The sequence below is a fragment of the Chelmon rostratus genome, chromosome 23 (assembly GCF_017976325.1).
Source record: "Chelmon rostratus isolate fCheRos1 chromosome 23, fCheRos1.pri, whole genome shotgun sequence".
NCBI classification, from domain to species: Eukaryota; Metazoa; Chordata; class Actinopteri; order Chaetodontiformes; family Chaetodontidae; genus Chelmon; species Chelmon rostratus.
The window spans coordinates 9,505,604-9,532,153 of record NC_055680.1 but is presented as its reverse complement, the minus strand read 5'-3'; the positions used below and the strand labels follow the sequence as shown (position 1 = coordinate 9,532,153).

General features: G+C 43.5%; 1 protein-coding gene across 1 annotated transcript in view; it reads right to left on the bottom strand.

Moving 5' to 3' along the window:
• LOC121626796 (adhesion G protein-coupled receptor L3-like) overlaps positions 1-26,550 on the bottom strand; it is a 149,181-nt gene that overhangs the window by 18,282 nt on the left and 104,349 nt on the right. The window contains exons 11-17 of the mRNA XM_041965475.1: positions 24,027-24,149; positions 22,094-22,299; positions 19,484-19,660; positions 10,277-10,486; positions 7,569-7,789; positions 2,512-2,578; positions 474-565 (exon numbers count right to left, since the gene is read on the bottom strand). Coding sequence (XP_041821409.1) covers positions 474-565; positions 2,512-2,578; positions 7,569-7,789; positions 10,277-10,486; positions 19,484-19,660; positions 22,094-22,299; positions 24,027-24,149 — 1,096 coding nt within the window. The remainder of the gene's footprint in view (positions 1-473; positions 566-2,511; positions 2,579-7,568; positions 7,790-10,276; positions 10,487-19,483; positions 19,661-22,093; positions 22,300-24,026; positions 24,150-26,550) is intronic.

The following is a 26,550-nucleotide window of genomic DNA, read 5'->3' as shown; positions in this document are numbered from 1 at the left end:
CTGTCAGATTGTCTCCTGGCCTTTTCTTGTGAACAGTGTTCTTCAGATAATGACGGAGACGCGAGCGAATACCTGTTTGATTTTAACCCTGCCTGACACAACCTTTCAGCATAATGGGAGGTGCTTACCTTGTAGGCTCAGACTCCCGGACCCTTGGGTTGGATGTTCACAACCTTAAGTGCTTTTAATGAGGTTTCAAAATATCAAAGAAGGAGGCAAGATAAAGTAAATTGCTCGGGAACACCAGCTTGAATACAGAGCACCATCCAAAACGTCGCTCTTTAACCGGGGATTCATTAAACTGAAGGAAACAGGAGGAAAAGTCAGCTCAAGCCGAGTCAAACCACGTACAATTCAACTGTTGGCTGACACGCTCGTACTGAAACATTCTTTCCATCTGTAACAAAACGTCACAAGGATGTGCTATTTCGGGAGGGCTTTAATGGATATCGCTGTGATCCGAGTGCTCTTACTTGATGTTGTCCAGGCAACCAGAGTCTGGTTTCAAGATGGCCGTGTGATGGAACATCTTGTAGAGTGCGATGCCCAGGAAGATCACATTGAGCTGAGAGACAGACAGAGATTCAGAGGCAGAGAGAGAGACAGAGAGAGAGAGAGGGGGAATGAAGCTTGTATGTTTCCTGTTTCAGTTCCATTCATTTTAAATCAGAGCACTTTGTAGCACAAAGCTGGAACGCCGCAGCCAGACTTGGTTTCCCACTTTGCCAAACAGAGCGCAAAATCCTATGAAACCTCTATGGTGGTACAACAGACTAAACAGGGAACGGTGAGACAAGACAGCTGCATACTTGTATGAGGGAGCCTTTCCATCTGACTTATTCACACTTGTCTCATCATATTCACACTTAGAGGCAACCACAGGGAATAACTGCCACTGCTGCTGCATTCGTTTTCTTCTACACTTTCTACATCTGGGGGAAAGAAAAAAAAAAGTATTTGGTGTTGGTTGAAATGCTTGTCAAATGCTTGAGGAACTTTCAGCATTTATAATATCATGCTCCCATCACATCGCAAGCAAAGACAGCTTTTAATGGGTGGTTTATCATTGTATTAACAAATTGATGGGCCCCGTTTGCCATAAAATAGGACACTTTTTAATTCACCTCCCCGCTCAAGTGTTTGCTCCAGATTTCACATAAAAAAATAAAAAAAAGACTGTGAAATAAAACTGAAAAACAAACACAAGAGGAGGTGAACTTTTGCACCTGCGTTCGCCAAACACATTGTAATTAGCAAGAAAAATAAAAACGGCCTTGTTTGTCTGCTGGATATCAAAAAAACTTACATTTAACAGAGCCACTCTGCCGCATCTCATTATGTTCTTTTTTCTCTGTGAGTCAGTAATCACAGAAATAGAAAATGAGTCAAATCTGGTCGCGGCATGTGGGTCTTTTCAGAACGACTCTTCAAAACACTGCGGCAATTATCAAGGTTTCATTTACTTTACCGGTGTTTACAGGTGACATTCAGTTAATATGAGTATAAGTATTATAAAAAAAAAAGATATAACCCTTTTTAACTGCTTGCAGTGCATCTTTGTCGAAAAACCCTCGTCAAAATCCCAGAGGCAGAGCTGGATATGAGCTCCAGCCTGCTTTCCAACACAGATATTCTTGTTTGTGAATCTAAGAAAGAAAGGAGTGAGTCACGAGAGACACAGAGATGCATTGTGAATGATTACACCAAACTGGAGCATGAAAGTGCATTATGCATGTTTGGATTTACATCCAGCTGGGCAAGAGTTCTGTTATTTGTTGGAATTCCACATTCTGGGTTCTGTGCGACAAGAATTTTTTATACTTTTTTTTAGTTGTTGCGGATATCTAACAGCTGAACACCAAAGTCGATTTACTGATGGCTGATTTGTGTCTTGGAAAATCAGGAGCACATCTCTCATGCCAAAGCGATATTTACAGCTTGGCATTATCTTAAATACTTAGATGAACACCAGCCTGACACAGCAGTTGGATGGATAAATTGGCTGTTTTGTGTGTTTTTTTTTAAAGAAAATTAGGGCTGTCCTAGTTGGGAGAGACACAGAAAGCGTGTGCGCCCTCTTTGCATAACGCTTGTGTATCTGCACCCAGAGCTGCCTGCACGCCGGCGAGGAGGAAATGGAAAAAGGTAGCGGAGTACGAGTTGGAACGGGAACAAAATCAATCATAATCGCAGTGCGGATTACTCCAACACTGCATACTGAGCAGAGTTCACTCTCTTTCTCTGCTCCCCCTCCCCCGTCCCCCAAAACTGTCTCAGCCGGTGACTGCAGCCGGGTGACAAACTGCAATATATTCTCTACACCCCTCATTCGTTTTTCTGGACGGCTTTGTGCCCGGCGGTGGCATACATGCTCAACAGGGCAGAGAAAAGCGGGAGGAGAGGAGCTGGAAAAAGGGATCTCGGTGGACCATTTAAGCGACGACCCGCAGGCTAAGTAGGGTTAATGAGCAAAGGGGGGCGGTGGCGGGGAATTGGGGTGGTCACGCTTACCATAATTATCAAGGTTGCTGGTCCTATAAAACTCCAAATGAAGTAGGTGTCCAGGCGAAGCCAGCATCTGCAGTGAAAGAGACAGAGTGAGATGAAAAGAGGATATGAAGAAAGAGAGAGGACGGTGAATATGAGAGGGGGGAGAGAGAGAAAGATTTGAGGTTATAGCTTCATACTCCTGTTCAGAGGATATACATCAAGTGGGAGGCTGGAGTGACACAGAGGAATAGGCTCTTCAAAACACAGATCGCCACAAGGGGCTTGAAGAATTATGACCAGCAGGAAGAATTTGGTGGAAAGGGAGCTTTTAGTGTCAATGACGGCAACGATGCTGGGCTTTCAGAACCAAAACAGGTGCACTAGTGAAAGCAAAAACAGGGATGGGATGCTGCGAAAAGTATCCCATCCCTGGCTGAGAGTGACCAGACTTTAGTTGGATTCTGTTTCAATTTCTCGGGTTAGTGCAGCAAATTACCATTACAGATGATAATTTATGGATGATTCAATTAGTTCTAATTTGAATTCTCACTGTATCACTCCGAAGGAATTGGACCGACCTTGACCCTGACAGACATGGCCACACACACACAGTCCTAAAACACTCAACAAAGTGTCTTACATGCTCATGTTAGCCGTGATGACACTGCAGGACTGCTATAATTACGTCAAGGATTAAATAACGTGCCCTCCTGACCTCACACTTCATATCAAAACATTACAGACAGTCTGTTCCTCTCAGCTGAGTCAAACTAAATACAGACCAGAAGTAACGAGGCCGGTGGAAGGTGACAGCGCTCTGAAAAAAAAAAAAAACCCTTTGATTCATGACCTGTGGCTGAATTATTAATCTTTTAATCTCCGCTGCTGCAGCAGATAGACGCCTCCATTTTTGGCCACTGGAAAATTACAGTTCATACAGCCGCGTTGTCACTGAGGCTGACGGAGAGGGGAAGTGGCGGAGAATTAGCTGCAATTCAGGAGCATTTTAAGGCAAATTGAAGCGTAGCAACTGTGCTTCAGACATTGACTGCAGTTAAAAAAAGTGCTGACATACAAAAACGCGCATCTCAAAAATACGATGCGCTGCTTTGAAATGTGATTTCTGATTCAAATGTAGGCGTCTTTTTTTTTTTTCTTTTTTACAATAAAGCCGTTTCTGATGCCACGCAGGCACAATGTGACAGCAAAACAAAGCAAGACACAATGATCCATGATATAATGAATGCTATTTCGGTCCCATTCTCTTGGAGGGAAACCGAAAAGAGGTAGCCCACAAACGGAGAATTCAGACTGAAAAACCTGAACTGTGATGGACAAGTTTGTACATGTTTCACTTTTTTGTCACCGAAAAACTCGCTGACAAGCAAGAGATAATACTGTACCAGACGTGACGGGACAAAAATTGACTGCTCCTTTGTTGTTCCTGGGACTTGATATGTCTCCCCCTCACTTGTATCAATGGATGAGAGGAGGCAACGCAGAAAAACACATATGGGTGCATAAAGAAGTGAACAAGCGCTAACAAAAGATGCACAACATGCACAGAACTCTGGCAGCTCATCAAAGCGCACGCTCTGAACGTCACGGTTATAAATTATGCTGAAGGTTCTATTGTTTGTTTTTGCCGTCTTCGTCTTCAGATCATAGAAAGATTTAAAGACGTGGTGGGCGGTGGGAGCTGCAGGCTTTCATTTTTTTTTTTTTTGTGTGTGACTCCTCTACCTTCTCCATTTGTGACATGGCTGTGTTTGGCTTTTTGGAGCGCGTCTGCTTTCATCTCCCCTCCCGGTACACTACTTTGTGCACTTTTCCTTTAGTAACCAAGCAATAAAAACCGCAAACGCGTGCCAGTCAAAACACAAGCCACGCTCGTGCCAACAGCTCGCGCTGAGTATTCTGGCATTTGTGGCACCAATCTGCAGTGATCTGATACAGCCTGTCCTTCGAGCCAAGGCGGCTTAATTTGCAAAGACGTCTTTGCAACAGAGATAGTCATTTCATTGGCGTGATGGTGAGCTGATGAAGAAGTAAGTGAGTGAAGCAATGCAAAAAATCTGGATCAAGGAGATCACTGCCATCTTTTTCATTCAGTCTGAAGTCCTGAGGCACATTTTGCCTTTAAGTATGATCTTGAGGACTTGTGCATAATGTTTTGTAACATTGATTAAAGCTTCCCTGTGAGGTTCTTGACAACTAGTGGTGCTATAGAGGAATATTTTGATGAGCAGCTCCCCGTCGTTTGTGTTTGTTTTACCAAATATACCTAACCATACAATTTCCTGTCAATGCTTTTAAGCTAATGCACCAAGAGACAAGTAGCTAGAAACTCTCAAGAAGCGATGTGGAAGGCGAGGATCACGTGACAGACAGAGACGGCCGAATGCATCAGTAGGCTCGGCTCTGGTAGCCTTGCCATCTTGTGGATGTGTACCTTGAAAGAACCGTGGTATATATATATATATATATTTTTTTTTTTTTTTTGTAATAGCAATTAATGCAAAAAGTTAAAAAAAAGATGATTACAAGAGAACAAAACTACTGAAATAGTTGTCGCATTCTTACCTCCTTCATTCCAAAATAAAATCAAATAAAGTCAGCCTTTCAAATATTTAACAAGAGAATGCGTTCAGCATGTTTGTTAGGCCTCGAGGAAAAACTGATATTGGTGCAAGACACTGAATGTAAACATGACTGTATTTACAAGCAAACACATAGGAACCTCAGATAATACCCACCATTATTCTGCTGGCTCAGTGGAGCAGCCGACTGGTCGACTGTAACAGCAACTAGATTACTGAAACAAAACGGCAGTCCCATCCCCTGAGCCTACAGGTGGTTTGATGTATTGCTTTCATTAAAGTGGAGGAATTACACAGGATTACGTCCTTATTTTGCTGACCACAAAGCACCTCCGCCGGACTTGTGAGGAGCAAAGTGCCTTGCTCAGGGGCACGACTGGAGTAATCACTGAGCCTAACTGAATGGAAATCCAATCAGAGATTCCTATTTGATCTCAGATTTTGAACAGGTGACTTGGCAAGAACGCAGACCCTCCGGCTGCTGAGGCATTTTTTTATGCGCTCATGTCATTATGAGGGACATCAGCCGTCTACTAAGCCTGGGTCTGCCTTTTGACAACGACTTGTTGGATATTTCTCCTCAAAGTGAGATCACCCCTGATAGCACTGCTCCGGCCCCCAAATGCGGTGGGACTACGTGCCACCACCACCCCCACCCCACCTCCTACTATTCACCACGTGTCACGCTTTGTCCCTTCCCTCATCCCTCAAAGGCTGCGTATAATTGTTCCACCGGTGGCAGCCTTTAATTATTCACATGATGCCAAGGCTCAGGCGGTGGCAGCTATCACCTCATCCATCACCAAGAACTATGGCTCCGCCAATCTACAAATGCGCTGTCTATGAGTTGCTTTGTGTGCGTGTGTGCGTGCGTGCCATACATGATAAACATCTCAGGAGCAAACTGCTGATGCTGGTCTTCATTATTTTCAGATGTGTTTGAGATTAACAGAGGAATGGAGTGAGATCCTCTGCTTGGGGTTACACTGTTTTATAGACCACTTGGTGTTTCAGAGGCAAGGGATGGGAAATGATATCTTATGTGGGCTCTGTAGCAAATACAAAAAGCCAGTCTCTGTCGCTCCCCATCTTTTTGCTAAACTCCTGTCTCTTTCTCTCTCTTTCACTCTCCATCTCCCTGCTCGTGCCCACTCTCCCTCCCCCCTTCCTCTTCATCTCTCCATCCCCGTTCTGTAATTTGTGCATCCTAAAATGCTTAAGACATTAACCACAATAGGCCGACATTCACCCAGCGATACTATCTCCTGAAGTTAGCATTTTTCACTGTCAAAACAATGTCAGTGCAGCAGTGGGGATATGTACGCAGCTTCAGTAACCGTTCTGCTTCATTAAAAGTTGATGATAAGCAATAGCTATTGGAGCGTCATCTGCAAGATTGTTAAAGCCCCTCAAACAAGCACAAACAGTTGTCAAGTTGTTTGCGGGGTTTCTTTGTAAGGAAGGAAAGCATACTGTTTTTTTTTTTTGGCCTCCTGGTTTCCACGCTGAACGCCACCACATCAAGGTGTGGGCTCAATCCCCAGGTTTTCCAAAACTGGCGAAGTATTATTTTCTTGTCATGAGGTAAAATATCTCCATTAATCTGCTTTCTTCAACACCTTTGACAAATTGTTTCAGCAACAACAACAGGCAGAAAAGGAAGAGGCGACTGTATCTCAGTTGTTGAGTTGCTTGTTTAGGGTAGGGTCGGTGGTTCGATCACCGGGTCCTCCTGCCAACATGAAACTGAGCCCCATTGCCCCATTGCTCCCTGTGAATGTGTACAGGAAGAGGCAGGTAGAATATCAGTTGATTGCATGGCAAAGTCTACAGAAACCTGCACTAACTCTCTTCTAACTGACAAAGCAGTGTACACTTTCACAGTTCCTTCAGTTTGGTGTCCAGACCTAAATATCTGACGCAACATTTCCTTTCACTTTCAAAAAGTTGGGGAACACACGAGAGACAGATCAAAACAGGAGCTGTCAAAAACAATGCAGCAGAGGTCAAGATATCCCGGCCTTTGGTCCCTAGTCTGGTTCAAGCTCCAAAAACTACACTGTCGGTCTCATTGCCGGGAAAGCAAATAAAGGGGGCTTTCTGGTTTAAAAAGGAAACGCTGACACAATTAAGTGTTATTTTCTAGGATTTCATAATGCTCATTCACAGGAACATTTATAGCTGTTTCACAGGCTGAGCAGCGCTCCTTCAGACTAGTTAATGGATATTAGTGTAAATTCTGCTGCTCTGAAAGGATCTCTTGGTTGAGTGGACAAACCCTTTATCTATATACTCTACAGTAATGCACAGGTTTGAATTCTTCATGCAAAAATCAATGTCAAATCAATTATTATTTTAAAAAGACTGTCTCAGAAAGGTGCCTACATGTGATCTTTTGAGTATTACATGCAGAAAGGAAAAGCAGTTCTTCAGTATTCAGACAGATTGTGAAGCCTAATGTGCTCACAGTGAACTTACACTCTGTCAGTGCCGTAGCTGCGGTAGTCCACCGCCGCGGAGACGGCCACGATTAGCGCGGGTACTCCATAGCCCACCAGGTAGAAGTAGCGCCTGCGCGAGTGCTCGCTCTCAAACACCTCCACGAGCATGATGTAGAGCTGCACGCCCTCCAGGAACATCCACGTGAACGCTGCCAGGAAGAAGAAGTGGAGCAGGGCGGCGAAGACGGCACAGGCAATCTGGGAAGGGTTTGTAGTGGCAGACGAACAAAAATGAGAGAGATAAAGAGGTTGGAAAAAAAGATGGGAGGTGTGAGTATTCAAAGCATATCTTAATCAAATCACTTTTGTGCATTTAGCTGATTTCCTAAAGGATTAAAGCATTGCTAAAGGGCATTATACGACTAGAGGATATGTCATCCCAATTACTACAACCGAGCAGCATCTTCTGACCTCTGCGTGTTTGTGTCTTCCTAACAATTAACATTGCTAAGCATGGTCTGGCTGAAGTGACTGGATGTTTGCCTGCAGTGACTGGCAGAAGAACGCTGCAGCGACCGAGCCCATGTGGTCTTGTTTGCTGTAGCTGGCATGGATGAAAGAGAGATATGAAGAAGCGAATTCAACAGTCCAAAAGCCATTTGGAGCTCGTTGCGTTTTACACCACAGCCAGGTGTGAGCACATAATGTGGTCACGCACCTCTCTGGCTGATAGAGATACCTACAGGCGAGACTAGAACACGGCAGACTGTCATCAGCATGTATGCATGTGCTCACACACTTTCTAACAATAATAAGCTACAGTACTTACAAGGATTGATCTAATTATTGGCACAGTTGAACATAACTAGCGTATTTTGTCACTGAAATGGATTCAATTAAATAACTAAAAGGTTGAGTGGACATTAATTGCAGTTCAGGAGAGTGATCTTAGAGCCGGGCTGTGAATCACACACATAAAATGTTATGGAAGGGAAAGGTGTGGGCCAAAGCATTATCCTTTAACTTCACAGGGAAGTAGCTTTACGGATAAACTATGGCATGTGAGTTTTGGTGGACTATTAACATTAAGATATATTCCAGTGTCTGACCCCATTATAAACGTCCAGACAGAGATCATTTCGTACACTGTTCAGACGATCACTTTTATTCCCCAAGAGTGCAAAGCTAACTGTGTACGCTGCCTCATTAGCAAGCAAACACTGGCACGATTGCGAGGCGCTGCAGGTGAAATCGAGCCCTCCGCCATCCCGCATGCACGCAACGACTCCACGTTTGTCCACAGTACGAGTGTTGAGCACACACACTTGAAGATGACTGTGCAGTGACAGCATGCCTCCACCTGCTACCACAGCTGAGCTCTTAGAGGAAAGCAGTCCCATCCAAACTACAGTTATTATACCAGAAGAAGGTTTAGTGTATTGAACAGCTTGATCCAGACGAATCTGAAGTGTTTACAAATTGGAGAACTGAACCAGGAAGTGGTTGGGGAAGGGGGCGAACTGATGAATGAATGTCAGAGAATTTGTACAGTGTAATAATAATATGAGGATGTGACGCGCTGGCAGATGTGTGTGTATGTGTGTGTGTGTTGTGACTGGGTATGTGGGAGTAATTTCAAGTATGTGTTTGCTTCTGCGAAACCCAGGGAGGGAGCATTTGTTGAATGAGGAGCATCGAATTCTTTTCTCTCAGCGTTGTTTCAGACTCGGCGAGCCGGGCAGAATGAGAGAAGTTCAGGGCCACCGGCACTCACTGGGAATGTCCAGTCACAGCACAGTGGGACACCGAGGGTTACATCTTCTCAAAGATTTAACACTCTTAAATCTAGAACACGGATGGTGAAGACTCTTCAGTGGAGATTAACACAAAGGTTTCGGAGAGCCCTCGCAGCAGCCCCTAGGGACGACGCACTTGCAAAAAGATTGTGATTCAAGTGTTTTGTGCAAGGGGCAAAGAGGGAGGCATGCCTTCATTTTGTTTTGGATTTTTTTTTTTTTTTTCATCTAGACACTTGTAATGCACCCCTTACTGTCGTCTGAGTTCCAGTTGTTCAGGATGCTACTACCTGAGTGTTTATGTTCACTAAAAACAATAAAGACATCAAATCCATATTGGCCAATTTCTTTTTGTCAGGTTTTTGTCCTTTTAACATCAATACACTGTCGGCTCCTTCAAACACATCAGGTTATCGTCGAATTAAATTTCTTTCAAGTCAGTATCTGAGGCTTCAGATTCAATTGTCTTAGCTCTCATTGTTTTTATCCTGCACCTAAAGGAACAGTTTGATATTTAAGGGCTTTCTTTCTTGGCTGGGAACAGTAAGCAACAGGTGGATTTTGCTACCTTTGGACAGAGCCATGCTAGCTATTTCCCTATGCTTGCAGTCTTTATGCTAAGCTAACAGGCTGCTGACTCCAGCCACATATTTATCATGCAGTCATCAGAGTGGTATATATTTTTTCATCCAAAGCTTGGCAAGAAATCAAATAAGCATATTTTCCAAATATATCCAGCTATTTCTTGACTTTTTTTTCTGTTTTACTGCTTTATATTACATGTATTGTCAATTTATGATTTTGTAAATAGCTTCTCTTGTAATTATCTCCATTAATGGAAGTCACATCTTTGCAGTGCTCAAGGCAGAAAGTTAAATGCATTGGAACTTTATAAATTCATAGTTTACAGTAGCACAGCTTTCACAGTATCCACCAGCAGCAGTCTTACCGGCTGGTCACCCCGATTGATCCCCACCAGGAAGAGGGACTCGGCGATGAACAGGCTGATGCACAGGTTCTTATGGATGGTGTTACGGTCACTCTGCAGGCCGCGGAAGAAGCAGAAGGTGAAGAGGCTGATGAGCAGGCAGACCAGCGACAGGAGGATGCCAACCCAAGTGATGACATCGAGAAGCATGTCGTGAACAGGGTCTGTGTTCTGCAAGAGAGGTGGCGAGAGACTGTGGTCAGCAACGTCCAGTCCACTGCTGCTTGACATCACCTCAGAGAAAATACATCTTTGAAAATATTTTTCTTCATACTGCATCCAGAACCACATTTTGGTGTTCAACAAGCCTGTCAGGAAAATATAATGTATGTAAGTCATGCACAGCATTCGTAAAGGAAAAATGAAACGTAAAAAATAGAAAACTACCATGAAGTTAAATCACCATTCTATCCCAGCAATGACTCTAAAGCTTCTACTATATTACTATTGCTTTTTGGGGTGAAAGTCCATTCACTCAACCATCCAATAAACCACTGCACAGCGAGCCACAGGTGGCAGATATGAATCATGAATTAGTCAGCGTGAATCAATCTAAAACGGCCCCCTATTGTTTCATTTTGGACAGGCAACAAAGTGAAACAAAGTGAGCAATCCTCTGGGCCGCAGGTGTCTAAGGCCATCACAACAGGAATACAATCAAACCCCAACATGCTCAATAACTTTCACTGTTGCTTTTAGATAATTTTCTCTTTTCAAATAGTAATTTGCCACCACAGCCAGTTTTGGGCACTAAAAAGCCTTTTGCTAACAATAAATTCGTGGCTTTACGGGGGGAGATAAGGATCGACAGTGATTCCACCACAGCCATGAAAGAGGATTTACATCAGTCCATAAAAGCCAAGTGCACATAGGGATACTTGGACAGAAGCGGGAAAAGGCAACACATCCTAAAACAGCGGAGTCTGCAGAACGAACGACTTCTGTGGCCTTAAACAGATTAAAGCAAACACATTAGAAGCAACATCCTGCCAAGAACCTGCCAAGGGTAAAAACTGGGGCCTGTTAGAATTGGACCCTAATTAGCAATGTGTAATAGGTGGCATCTAGTCAATAAGTTCTGTATGAAATTTTGAAGGCCCGTTCTTTACTTATCAGCAAACTTCACAGAAATTCCCTAACACAGTGGTTCATGGGGTACACTGAAAGACTAATGTGTGGCTCAACTAATGTGATAAAATAGAGATAATAATTTGATTAAAAAAGTATGTATTGGCACATGAAGTCAGCTCGCACCATATGACTAAGTGTGCATGAAAAAAGTTAGCATGCGAGCTGAGACGTTGAAACAAGGACAAGGTCAACAAGGAAACATGTTATGGGCAAATGATTGAAACAGCTAAAAATAATGGAAACTAACAGTTCAAACAGCTAAAATTGTTAAAGGTTTGAAATGGTTGGGTGGTGGGAATAGATAAAAGTAATGGAGAAATGGTTGAAATGTTCAGCTTCTGTTACTTTATGTGCAGCAGGAGCACATGCATGCGAACATTTACAGTTCAGCTGTACACAAAGATATCATAAAATCCACTCTGATATCTTTAAGAGCTAATTAATACCCAGTTTAAGATCAGTTCAAATGAACACATTTAAGAAGATGACAGGTGGCGTCGGTGAAGGGGTTCTTGAGTTCGTCAGACACGGCTGTGGGGGCACATCGAAAGAAAAAAAAAAACTGGAAAACCACCGCTCTGAAAGATTTAACATTGTGCAAGCACACGTCACCCAAACAGATGCGCAGATTCCCCGTACGATTCACATCTGGTACGAGGAACTGCACTGTCATCTGAGAATTTTCTTTCATGCTACCAGTGGGGAAGAAAAGACTTGCCAAAGAGATGTGTCTTCATGTATACTGTCTTAGATATTGTATGTAAGACACGGGGATAGGCATCAGAGATCTTGATTTATTAACTAAATATAATTACTGCATCCAAACATTTTGGTCAGCTTCTGAGGCTTCCTAATTTCCCAAAGGGATAGTCCTCTTTATCAGCCTTCTGGGCATTGATCTAAAAAAAAAAGGGAGGAAAAAAGTGAAGCGAGTGGGAGGGGGGTAATTTGAAAGAAATCTACCAACCTCCTCATAACTGACTGTCACGCCTGCTGGGGTTCAAGGACTACCTGGGTGGAACCTTTGAGTTTTGACATGCCGACTACGTCTGAATGCTAATGAAGACCAGACAGGCATTATTTCAACACATTCTGCGCTGGTAGAAATACTTAAAGGCAGACAGTTAATTAGCATTGACAGGCAGTAAAAAAAAAAAATAAAATAAAATAAAACATCAGCACAAGCAAAAAGGAAGCGAAACTCCCCTTAACCGTGTATACATCAAGCCCTGGCACTGTTTATTAACCAGCAGACGTAAGAGCCCAGTATGGCTGTTTTATATCAAAGGCTGTGCACGCGGTCTTCAAGCAAATAATGTATGACTCGTAGCTATAGCGTCGGACAAACCCACGAAAATATTTGCTTACATTGAAAAATAATGCCGCAAAAGCATACTGTATGTCTAATACGTCTCTCAAACAAGCACCTCTTTAAATCATATTTCGGCCACAGTCAGCAGGATTTTCCGCAGGGGCAGGGAGAGAGGGACCATCAACATCCACGGGTGGTTTTCTTTTTCTTTTTTTCTCTTCCTCCCCCCCCAGTCAAGTTAAAGTGAGGAAACTTGGGGGATGAAGTATGGCACAAAAGCCTTGTTTAGTGGCAGCTCGGCTAACGCTAGCAGAGAGGGGAACAGATGCTGATCATTAAGGGGCTCTGGTACAATAACAGCCGCAGTGCTCCTTGAGTCTGGGGAGAGCGCGCTTTTGATTTTCCTGCCTGATGAGCCGTTGTGTATCTGTTGGAGGGGTTTGAGGGGGGGGCTGGCAAGATGTTACATAGAGCAGGCGTCTGTGTGTGTGTATGTGTGTCAGTCGGTATGAAAGTAAGGCTGATTTCAGCCTCCTTACTTTAGAGGGGTGCCTACGCAGTGGGTGGCAGCAGATGTTGATGTTTGTGCTTGCATGCTCTGTAGGTGTGTGTGCTGCATGTGACACAGAAGTCTGTTTTCAGTCCGCTGCACTACAGAGGTATTGATGCGGTGGGTGGTGCTGGCTGCGGTGCATTGTGAGGGGACCCTGAGGTCTCCTGGGCGAGCGAGCTGCGCAGTGGCTGCAGGCTCTATCCATCACAATCACACCATCAATTGGAGAGGGGCCGGGTCAGAGAGAAAGAGAAGCAACAGAGAAAGAGAGAAAAGGAGACAAAGCTACAGCAGCAGAGAGAGAAGGCCATGGAGTGTATCTACACCTGAGTGATGGATTTACTGTGGAATGATTTTTTGGTCTGGGAGGTGGATGATGACTGAGACGTCGCCAGCTACATTGTCTCTGCTGAAAAGCTTCCCTTCACCGTGGGCTCTGCCCGGGCAGGATGGCAAATGATGTGATCTGCAGAGCCTCTGCACCTAACCTCACATCGACAAGCCTCCATGATGGGAATCAGTATTGGGGACTCTAAAGTGGGCAGACGTAATTTGCTCTGAAATTCACTCGCTGCGCCGCAAGGGCGGCCAAGTCGTACAGCATCCATGTTACTTAGCGGGGTGGGGCACATTTGTGCACATTCGATTTGTCTTCCAATCTTTCTCTCCTGAATTTTTCTCTTCTTTCTTAAACACACATATATTTCATTCCAGACGGATGCCTTAGGAGATTGGCTTTGCCCCCGGTCTGCTCGCACGTAGCACAAAATAAGGCACTCGAGCACTCTGTCAAGGAGGGGCGGCCGTGGCAACGAGCCTTTTACACCGCGCACTGGTCATCCCGGCCAAGTCATCTGAACCTGACATCACATCGTACGCACTTAATTACCATAACATCCAAAGCCAAAATCTCCTGAACTAGTTTTCTGAAATGTGTAAGAGGGTGAAGTGGTGAAGAAAATAGAGCGCCAATCCTTTATACCTCAAAGAACTGCTCTGAGCATGGGGCCATGAAGCCAATCCAATTAAAATGCATAAATCTCCCTATATGCCTCCAGAGCCGGGCTTTGACTCATGAAATATGGTCAGGCAGGGCAGACAGTTGCACTAGGGGGTAGTGGCCCACTGCAGGGAGTCATGTGACAAGTTCACCTACGGTATGACCAAGGATTTATGATCTGCAGAGGGATGAGGAACAGTTGCAGAGAGGGCATATGAATCAGGGGTCCTGGCAAATTCGTCACATTTAAAAGGGCTGGGAGAGAGGTTCCAGCTTGCGTGGCGGGAGTTGACATTCAGCACATGCACCTAATGTCACACTGTGTTCCAAGCTACAATAACTATGATATAATGTCCAAGCCCGATTTTTGGTTGCTATGGCAGTTAACGTGGTCTCCATCTCCTCAGTCTGTGCCTTACACATATAAATAGATTTATTCTGATCCATCTCTCATGCTGTGTGCACAGCATCATGCTTATGTGTAACATCATAAAATACACGCCTAACCTTGACTGTCCTTTCTCATCATAGTTACTGTCTGATGGTGCCAATGTGGAGATGTTCTATAAGGACAGTGATGAATGTTACCCAAATATCACCCTCTCCATCATCCAAGTGGGATGTGCCATTGATTTATACTTACTGGTCTGTCGGGAATAGTGCCACTTACCAGTAGCTCAATGCTTCCCTGGGGCCTATCTTAGCGCACACATCCACTACGTAAATAATGGTCTGTAGGTGGAATCAGAGCAGGTCTATATTTCTTGAGCTGGGGCTTGTGCTTTAGCCCATATTTAAAAGATTTTTTTCTATCCCAACACCCACTAGCAATCCTCACAAATGGTGGACTTAAATTCAAAGGAAAGGGTTCAATAAAGAGCCTCAGGTGCTTGAATGGGCATGAGCCATTAGGGGAATCTTGAAAAATATGTTTCAAGCAGACCCTGATGAAATAGTGGCTATTCACGGCGTGTTTATGCCACATTCATTGAGTGCATCTGCTGAAGCAAGACCAAGTGACTGAGAAAGGCTTATGCAAGAAAGACGCTAATCTGTAATGATCAAATCATTTCATTTGAATCTTCATGTGCTGTCCAGGTTCAACACCGCCAGTTGAAAAGGCTAAATGTTGCCTTTGAATTTATTTCCAATACATTTTAAGCATATTTATTTGCAGCAAATGTCTCAAGGCTCAGTCACAGGACATCTCGAGGTTAGAATCATCAGCGCTCTTAGAGAAGTCACATGAAAGTACACCCACCCTCACTTCACTTGCCCTGTCTGCAGTCACTCCGAAATGATACAAAAGAGACACGTAATCTCTCATACGCAGCTGCCGTCTGTGAGTACAGTTTTAATTTGTTTATGCGGCCAACGGCGCTTCTCAGGCACGGATTGCAGCATCAGTCAAAGGCATCAGCTCTCTGGCTAGATAGCTCAACATTAGCAAACAAAGGGCTCGAGCGGCAACGCAGGCAGCAGCGACAGCACTCCGTGCCCTTGTGATCATCTAAGTGGCAGATACCTGATCCCCCGAACCTGACAAGTATCACACGAGTGGGCGTACTCCTGAAAACCAGCAGGCTTGCTCTCGATATTTGACATTAATGAGTTCTTGTGAGCCTGCAACTTGAAAAAAGATTTCACATTTTGGTAATGTGGCTAAGGACATCGCATTAGAAACCACCAAGGCCCTAAACATCTTCGGGTACGCGCTCGCAAATCTCCAACAATGTTCAAACATCTACAATATGTGAATTAGAAATTATTCTGAGGAGCTAATTGACTTCAAACATAATTAATCCCGATGAGACACAGTCTGGAGTTTCCCCACTGCTGAGTGAGTCTAATAATCTCACATACAGAGCTTTCCAGTTCAAGGGTTCCTTCTGAATATGCATGTGTGGGCAAAGTTTTTTACCTTGGCCACACTCACAATCAGCGTCAGGTCGGGCATGATTACAAGGCACTTATTGTTTAGAAGTATATTAGTGCACAGATGTTAGTTTTAAAACAAATGTTTGGTCCCAAAGGAGTGAAAGTTTAGTTGGTAAGACCTTGTAACTGAGCTAAAGACGGCAGAATAAGTCGGGTATGATGATGTACAGTGATTCTGAATGATTGTACAAATAAACTTTTCCAGGCCAAATGGTTTCTCTCTCTGTTATATGTGAGCTGAAGCACAAACACATCCGAGTTGCTTGTCGAAACTGTTAAAAAATGCAAGTGTCCAGAACCACGCAGCGGCTTCAAATCACCGTCAGGAACAAACATGACAGCGTTCACAATGTCACATGCGCGAGCGGGAGCATTTCGCGGGAGAGTGCAATCCTAACTTGGGGCTAAAAATGCACCACTGCAAGCTTATTGAGCCGAACATAAAGATCTCTGAACACAACGCTTGCATTATTCCCAACTAGCGTGCATACGATCCACTGGCCAAAAAAAACCCCAACAACATCAAGATGAAAGATGATGGTGATACTGTGGCGAGCCTCCGTCCTCCGAAGGAAAACTGTAATTACAGCATGCCTATCTGTTTTTTCTTTCTGAGATGCCACTGAGAAATAAACAAGGTTAGAATGTAATCTGTTGCTCTGAGGGTAATGAGTAATAACAATGCAGAGATCAGCGGCGGTATGTTCTGTTGCCATGGATACAAAAACAGATAGTTGCTTCAATTTATGACTTTTTTTTCCCTCTCCCTCTCTCTCGCGCGCACGCAAACTCCCACTTTCCCTCCATTCACTGTGTTCTCAGATACAACACGCTGACAGTTTGTCAAATAAAAAGCCTCTGTATCTCCCATTCAGCGGCACCTTCCAACAAGCTGCCTCTTATAACATCCGAGTGGAAAAGATAAAGAATAAGGGAAGGTGAAAAAAAAAACACCACTATCACTCAGAACTGGGCTGTCACTACTGTCCACTTTTCCCCGGTGAAGAATGTTTGGGATTGGCTTGACTGAAAGCGCTCCTTTCACTGCTTCCTCATTTCTTTATTTTGCTGCTTTGCTTTCATCGCGTGAAGGCTCCCATTCTCCGCGACTCCCCCTCTATTCCAGACTCCCCTTCAAGCTCTGCGGAGAGCTCAGCGGGACCAAAAGTCACGCTGCTCAGTGACAAACAGTGGCTCTCTCTGGCTGGAGGCAAACCACACCATCCCTCACCCTCCCAGGGCCGTGCCAGGTTAGGAGGCCTTCCTGGATTTCAGATTTTTGCGTGAGCGTTGGGTTTGTCTGCGTGTGGAAAAAAAGAGATCGGACTGGGGAATAGAGGGAGGTGAAGGAGATTTTTATGGACAAGCGCCAACTGGGACGGTGCTCCGAGTAGTTTTTTTTGTGCCACTGATTCAGAAGAGAGAGCTCTGGAGAGACAGATGCCATACCAGATACCAAGAACTCGTCTGCTCCGTCAGCAGCGAGCTCCTCAGACTTCCTGTGACAGAAATAATTAAGCCGTCTGTCAGCATCAGAACTACGACACAACTTCTTCCCCGATGCCAATATCCTCCAACCTTTTCCGTCTTCGACTCGCCTGATTTTTTCTTTTCCAGCCTCCTCTCCCTTTCTGTTTTCTCAGCTTCATAAGCGCTGCCCACAATAATCACTTTAACACAAATCTCCTTTAACAGTTTTTTTTTTTGCACAACAACCTCCATCAGCACCTCCCAATTAACTGCCCTCCAGCACTCCACACCACACTTACTGTACTCATTTCACTTTGTTTCTGTGGCGAACCTGCAGGCAAAAACACATAAACGGTGTGCTGAGAGCGCTGCAATATGGGGATACAATGTAAATGTTTTCATTTTTCCCCACTTTTCTGTCTTTGCATGAATAAAAAAATGAGCACGCTCATGCATAAAAATAAAAGGGGCGGCATGGTTCCTAATCTGAATCATTAAATCAATTAAAAAACATATTTAGGTTTGGCCCTAAATGATTTTAAGTAATAAAAAGGCAAATACAATTACATTTATAATATATGTTATGATACCACTCTTCAGTGTTTGCGCTAACGGTGAGGCTACTACCTTAGCTTTGCATCCAACTTGCTGTTTCAAAACTTCAGTTTGTGGATGCATTAAAACAAACAAGACATAATGAGTTAATTAGGTGCTGGTGGGTGCATTGTTTAACTTTAGAGAGAGTCAATAGCTTAAAAGACAGTCAGGCTGGCTGTTTCCCCACTTCCTGCTGTTACTCTTAGCTAAGCTAATTGGCTCCTTGCTTTAGCTCCATAGTAAGCACACAAGAAGAAGAGTGGTAACGATCTTATCACCTAATTCTTGGCGAGAAAGTGAAGAGGCATACTCGACATTCAGAGAAATAAAAGTCCATTTTTGCCAGGAATTAGATATTTGCTGCTTAGCTAAACATCTGCCTACAGTCAATTGCTTTTTGTTAATCTCAAAATGACGTAAGGTACGAAATTGATAGGAGTTTTGCTGTTTTACTAACTTGGAATCAGCTCCAAAATGTTACCTCCAAATTATCCCTTTAACTTATTGCCACCATAAAGCAATGAACAACTTCCAGGTGTGGCCAGACAAAGTGAGGTCGGAAAAGGCCTGGCAGACATATTTCAATACTCCTTCCGTGTATCTACAAACCCCTCTTCTGAAGTCATACAAAGAGTTTCAAAAAGGCTTGAAGGACAAATTCTTATTTATAAAACCAATTTATAAAATGTGCATTAAAGAAACGTACGCTGCCGTCACACCAAACAAACCACTGCAGCCAATCATACAGCCGGGCTACTTCACACGTTGGGGGTTGAAGATGAATACGCAATCAATGTGAAAAGTGTGTGCTTTTCACTGACATTGCGAAAGACTATATGAATAGAGTGTGTATGCTGGCACTTTAAATGTTAGCCTACAAAGTGTTTTGAAGGTCAGAAAATTGTTTGGTCGATTTTACCTTGTGAAAAGCACAGGAAATGTAAAGCACACATTGACAAACAGTGAGGAAAGGGATGCCATCTGCTTTACCATGCTCTCCACTATCTGGACTTTACTTTTCTTGTCAACCAATCATCTTGGAAAGGACTGGCTGTGTAAACCATGATGGATGCATTTTCATCTCTCTCAGCTGCATTTGGCAAATTGCGCATTTTTGAGGATAAATGGGCCATTTGAGAAGAAAGAGAGGGAAAAGAGCCGGCCTACCTTGACGTCCACATGGGCCATGAGGACTGCAAAATTGGTGAGATGGGTACAGGAGCATGTGGTGTGTGTCCTGTTGGTGCCTAGCAAGCGGCAGTCCTGCGTCGACCAGTAGCCAGTCATGGTTCTCTTGGAGTAACTCCAGAACGAACAGTTGGGGTTGAAGTTCTCCTCAGATTGCTGTTAGAGGGCAAAACACATGAATAAATGAGTGCACTCAGACGCAGTGGAGTTAATAACAGGAAAGCACACAGAATGCTCCTCTGTCCTGCAGTTAATGACACATTAGATTTGTACATTTCTGCCTTCCTTTGTGTGCAGAATAAACATTCTCAAAACAGGCCGATTTTTTCCCCACTGCAATCCGTATCCATTCTAAAGTGAATAGCAGGTGGTTTTGCTGTCATGCGGCATCAAGCGGCCCCATGCCTGTTTTTCATTGTGTTTTTTGACCTTTCTCTTTAACTTTCACTGCGTGAAAATGGACTGCCCTACTGTTTAATGGGCACCACCGCTGTCTGCGCCGGGCTACGGCTCTAACGACAAGCACGCCTCCCCGCTATCTCGCTTGCCATTTTGTAAAGGTAATCCACGAAGCCGAGTTTGGGTAACACACGAGCACAACAAAACATAACTGCCGATAAATAGATGCCTTTCCCTCTTGAGCCAAATTTCTTTTGTAGCTTCGGAAAGAAATCGCAGCTTCCAAGGTTAAACACATCTGCTTTCCTATTCTCAACACCCTGAAGAGCAGTAGTTTCTCACAGTTTCACACTTGCTGTAGGGTAATTAGTTTAATAAGGTTTATCCTCTGTGAATGTAAATTTGCCGCTGATTGAGTTTACCCTTCACACAACCAAACCCTGTGTAAAATATTTCCACAGCAAGGAGAGAGGATGACCCTCTGTTCCATTAATGACTTTAATTGGTCCCATTAAGTGGCGAGGCAAGGAAGCAAAACAATAACTGGAGGGCACATCATCATCCGAGATGACCAGTGATCCAAAACCTCACTGCTGAGAGGGGAGCTTAGCTGCGGGAGGCCGGAAATATAGGAACACATGCTCGGTAGCAGAGATGAGATATCTGAGGTTTATTGTCAAGGGTAAAGTTGAAGCTGACTCAGTGTATGTGAGATACATAATTAATACTGTCTGGAAGCGTAATATACACAGTATACTTTATGTATATTCTCCATACAGTACTGACTGTAAAATCACATTCTGTTTTCTTATCATTCTTCTTTTACTTCTCATTAATATCCAGTTACACTTGTTGCAATTATCCAACTTTCTCTTTGATTCCTGGAGCCAAATCTCAATGAAGCTGAACTACGAACAACGACAGCACCACGGCAGTGTGCAGTACACCGAATGAAGAGGATTTATCCCCGCAGAACAGAATAAGCAAATGTTTTTGCTTGCAGCCACAGCCACGCTTGAGAAGCAGAGCTAATCAGAGTGTTCGCTTAACAGCATCTCTGCCTGGTTTACCAGTTTACCAGAGGAAGGGGAGCTGTTGAATTGGTGCACTCGAGAAAGCGCTCCACGTGCAAAACATCAATATTGCACCCAACGACGTTTAATTAATTGTGGAAGCCGTAACTGTAATGACGATTATGATCTGATTAATTGCACAGCCCAGTGTGTGGGCTCTGCAGCGTACGTACAATCCTGTATGTTCGTGCGAACTTTAAGCCGATGAAATGACAAGTCCAGCTGCGGCTCTCTTGGCGCGCTCGCCCTGTTGTAAGTGGAAGAAGCTACTGTGCAGAAAACACACTTTTCCAAAAGGGCACTGTTTTATTGAAACGACTTGATCCGAGCAAGAAAAGGGTATAAAAGCGCCAGCGCCCCAACATTAGACCAACAGTAAAATTACTAAATCTACAGTCCAAATTACAAATTACACTTAAGGCAGGTGAGTCACAGCAATAACTGCGCTGACATTGGCCCCTGACATTTTCCCACCATTTAATTTCGACATCCATGAGCTATCGTCCTTTTACTCTCCCTCTATTCCTCTGCGTTTTTTTTTTTTTTTTTTGCTGTTGATGCCTCCTTCCAGGTCCCTCCCACACATGAGACCGGCTGCAATTCTCTTATGGATGTTCAGCATCCTTGATAATCGCTGAAGGCGCTCATAGACAAAACAGGGATATTTCGAGGGTAGCAGAGTGTGGAGAAGATAATGTAGTCAAGAGGGAGAAGTCGCGACTCCCCGCAATGACTAAGCAGCCTCCAGTGAGGCTCGATATGACTGCTATTTGTTCAAGAGATCAGTCTGGTATTTGCTCAAACTAACAAACAACAACATGCATCACCTTGTTAGTGATTTTGTTTTCCATAATTCAGTTTTTCCCACACCTTTCCTCGAATAAAACTTCTTCACATTAACTTCATTTTCTGGGTTTGAGATGGGATTTGTACGTCGTTGTTGCACTTCAGCTGTGATGAAAGGGTTTTATCAAGAAAGTGCATGCGTGAGTGTGTTTTTTGTGTGTGCAAGTAAAAGGGAGAGAGACAAAAAGCACATTAAACGCAGAGGCAGTCACATCAAAGTAAAAACAAAACACATATCAACACAGACGAACATAAAGAGACAGGAAATTACCTGGAGATGCCTGATGGTAAAAATGACAGGGTCAGAGAGGTAGACTTTGTTAGAGTCCTTGTTGATGGCCGCCGTGATAACCGGCGAGTTGACGATGACAGAGTAATTGGTAGCCATGGCTTCACTGCCCAGCTTCATGCTGGCGTTCTCCGTTGACAGGTACACCCCGATGTGTTTGTACAGGACGAACGCTATCCGAATCTCCCCTGCAAGAGGATGATTGGGAAAAGTGTTGAGTCTTCTACAAGCGACTCTCAATGAAAGAACACACCACATGGCCACAAGTATATGGACACCCAACATTACACCTATGTGTGATTGTTCAGAACCTCGTTCCAACTGGGCATCAATCTGCTGCTGCGACAGCCTCCTCTTCTTAAAATGTTAAAGAATTTGGAACCTGGCAGCAGGATTTGCTTCCATTCAACCACATCAGCACACTCGCAGTCGCACTTCCAACTCATCCCAAAGGTGTTGGTCAGTCAAACTTGTCCCAACAAAACTTATGGTGCTTTCAGACAGCAAGCCACCACCACCTAAATGTACCATGCTAAACTTTTTCAAGATACAAGAGCTAAATTGACTGGTTCCCTAAATTACAGACCCACATGTGTCACCAAAAGCGGGCAATCATCAATGACGGGAAATGATTTTGGAGTAACGCCCCCTTCAAATTTGAATATCCAGTCTGGAACATTATGATATTGGTTAGCAAAACTTGCCATAATAATTGTTTAACGTTGCTCACCATTTCTTTCAGCCTACTTCCTGGATAGCTAGATAGCAGCAGCCTGCATGGTGCAAGATGTTCAAGGTCGTTTGCAAATGAAATTATACAACAAGAAGGTGTATGATGGTTAATTTGGGTCTGTTTTTTCCATTCCATGTTTCCAAGTCTGATCTTTATGCCTTGTTTTACAGCTTACAAATACAATGGCACTTCAGCAACAATACTGGAAAAAAAATAACAAAAACAACACTGGAATACTAGCAGGAGAATCAGAAACACATAGTAAAACTGCCAAAACAGAGACCGATGTCAAGGTTGGCAAAACAGTTCCACAAAATGAAAACAGGGGAAATCTTTCCCACATCAACAGTTATTTTAATTCAGCATCCATACAATGTGGTTACGACTCTGCTGTTAGGACTGACAAAGGCAAGAATTTTTCTTGTTAATAATTTCCTCCTCTCTTTCTCCCTCACACACATCTCTCTCCCCTCCTGCCGTCTCACTTTCGAGCACTGATATGAAAGAAAGTTCCCTCCTGCCGAGACTGAGATCACTCACTCAGATGAAAAGAAAACAATTTGGGTGCTATAGCACTGGATGACGGGGGAAATATCTGCCACCCTGCTATAATGATCCGCCTGGGCACGGCTGGACATGGGCTTAGTCATCCAGCTGAGAGGCACCGGGCGCAGCTTGAGTCGATTCTGATTTGCATGAGCTGATAATAAAGTCTAAAAATGGCGCTGCATTGCTCCTGAAGATAGCTGTGTATTGTGTCTAACTGCCTCATTTACAGTTTAGAGGCAGCGCTTGAGTGTAACTGATTCTACAGCCAGGCTCCTATTTGAAGACTGCAGAATGATCCCTGTGCTTTTTATGCAGTCCAACAGAAGATTTGAGAGGCAAACTGAAAGTTATTCACAGGCATCTGTAATGAAATTCCCACAGAACCCCTGCAGTCCAATGCAATGTCCAATCCAGATATGCAAGAAAAAAAAATAACAAAAGGAATTTTTGATTAATTACGGTGGATGCCAGAAAAAATTTCAAGCAAACAACAGCGTTCCTATTACGGTCAAGTCACATTTCGTCTATTAAATCTGGTCTGTCGGCAACTGAAGTTGTGCACAATGCATGATTACACTTCAAACCGACAATAGGGGACCAATAACAGGGGATTTAAAAGGTCTGACTACTCACCGTTTCTTCCGTGCTGCTTGAGCGTGTTCGCCGAGAGGTGGATGGAGTTGCCCTGTCCTCCAATTTGTGGGAACTTCAGATCAGGTAAATTCCCATCTGTGCTCATCCTGGCCACCTCCAGCTCTGCACACATACAGGAAAAAAACGGGCGAGACAGCATTTAGCAATCAGTAAGTTCACTTTTTATGACACACGAGCTAATAGACATAAAAAGTGATGCAGACTATATAGGCAAGGAAGTACCGAGGCACAGCGGTGTGGAATACTGCAGCTCAGGCCTTAAAGGAAATATTGAACATTATGAGCAATGTGCCGATTAGATCTCTCTGTGAGAGTTAGATGAGAAGACTGATAACACTGCTGTGTCTGTGCCTTGAGTGTAGACCCGGAGTCCAGTGACCATTAGCTTAGCTTAGCATAAAGACTAGACGCAGGGAGAAACAGCTAGCCTGGCTCTGTCCAGAGTTAAAAAATATCTTTTCTATTTCTTATGTATACAAATGAAGTAAACAAGAAGTTAATTAGTTACTTATAACAGTGCCGGTCAGGGGCTGGTGAGCAAAGTTCTGAAAACAGCAAACTATTTCTTTCATCTGTGTTCGTACTATGTAAATGTGGGATCATCATTCCCGGTTTCCAATAATTAAATACCATTTCTCATTGCCTGGGAGCTCTTCTGAAAGCTCCAACACATGCAACCTGTTTAAATAATACTCATGTGTCTGAAAAAGCACACATGGCTGCCTCATATCAGCCAGAGTCCATTAATCATGGTATGTTAGCAGATATTATCCATGAATTTTAATGGCTGTTTTCCTGTTGATGTGACTGCTCGCGAGTCATACATATTGGAATTTTTCTTATCTCTACTTTGTGTCGCATGTCACAAGGACAGAGCATTAGACAATCATAATGTTTCTACAATCTTTGACACTTAAAAGACATGCTTTCAATAAGCAGAAATATCATAGCAGAAGTGTAAATGAATTATAAGCCTGATCACAGATGACTCAGATTTGACCTTTATGTGACTCATTTGTTATCCGTGCTATTAAGCAAAGACCTAACAACTACAGCACACAGCAGGCATAAGTAAACTTCAAACACATCTCCAGTCACTTTACTGATTCAAAAAGCCATTCTCCTCGAGTAGTTGATTTCATTAATCAACGCATCTCCAACGAGCACTAAACGCAACACATCCTTTCTTGATTCATGCAGCTTTGAAGGGCTGCCTCCCTCTCAACTCGCTGTGTGCAGTCGAGGTTAGTGTCTCGCCATAGGCCTCTTAATCAAGTGACTATCAAGTGTTCAGGTGACACAGTTTCCTCTTAAACTGTAAAAACAAAGGCTACCTTTGCCCTTCGCAAAAAAAAAAAAAAAAAATGCCTTCATGTCAAGGAATCATTTCGTGGAGAAGAGCGAGAGATACAAGGAAGAGATAAAGACCAGCTAGGGAAGACGAGCTCGCTTCTGCGGCAGCTCAACAGCTGTTGTGTCTGAAGCAAACTCCTAATTTATGGTTCAAAGACAGAAAATGAGCTGCTGATAGGAGCTGAGCTGAAATAAAAGCTCATCCCATCACAGTTATTATGGTGTGATACAAACTCAGTTTAATAAAGCAGTCAAGTGTGCTCTCATCTGAAGTACAGGTGACCTGCGAGAAGTCGAGGGATTCCTAAATGTCACATGAACTCCCAGAGCACAGCTATGAATCCACTGATTCATTGCTCGGTAGAAGCTGCACAAATGTCAAATTTCAAAAGAACAGGTGAGCAGTATGGACTAATCCAGCTGGTAGGCGTAAGTAAACAAGTTACTATTAGTGTGCTGGGACCTCATCTGTAAATTCACATAGCAATGATGTAGTTTATGTAAAGGATGACACTGTTTAACTATGAGTGTATAGCTTTTGCTGTATGTCAGAGATTATGTAGAACCACTATATGTCTAAATGCAGTCACGCTTCTGCTACATGCTACTGAAACAGAGATTATATGTAATGTGGGTGTCTAAAAAGCTCTAAAGGATGAGTTCAATATTTTGGGAGATGTGCACACTTGCTTTTTTGCTAAGGGCTGATGATGATGCTACCGCTAACCTGCCTTGGTCTAAAGAAAACAAAATCCATACCATAAAGCGCACTAATTAACATTTTTTTTCCTGTTTGCTTGATCCTTTGAGAAATCAGCGTAGAAATGACACACAGTAATTTCACAGGGGTTTTCTCCTGGCTGCAAAGAACTCACATTCTACACTTTCAATTTCTCTAGGACTCAGTCCCTCTGGAAACATTAAGGGAGCGCTGCATTAGTCTGAGCAGCAGGCTGTACTTGATTTCGCCCATTGGCGCTAACCTTTCCATTCATTTTTTGCAATTACAGCTGTTTGGCTTTCAGCTGACAACTAACAAGTGGGTGTGAAGTACGGCCATTATAACTTGATTCTTTTATCACTCTGTTGATTTGGTCATGCTAACACTATTTGCTTGTTGATGTAACTGTGATTTCAGTCTAATTCTCCG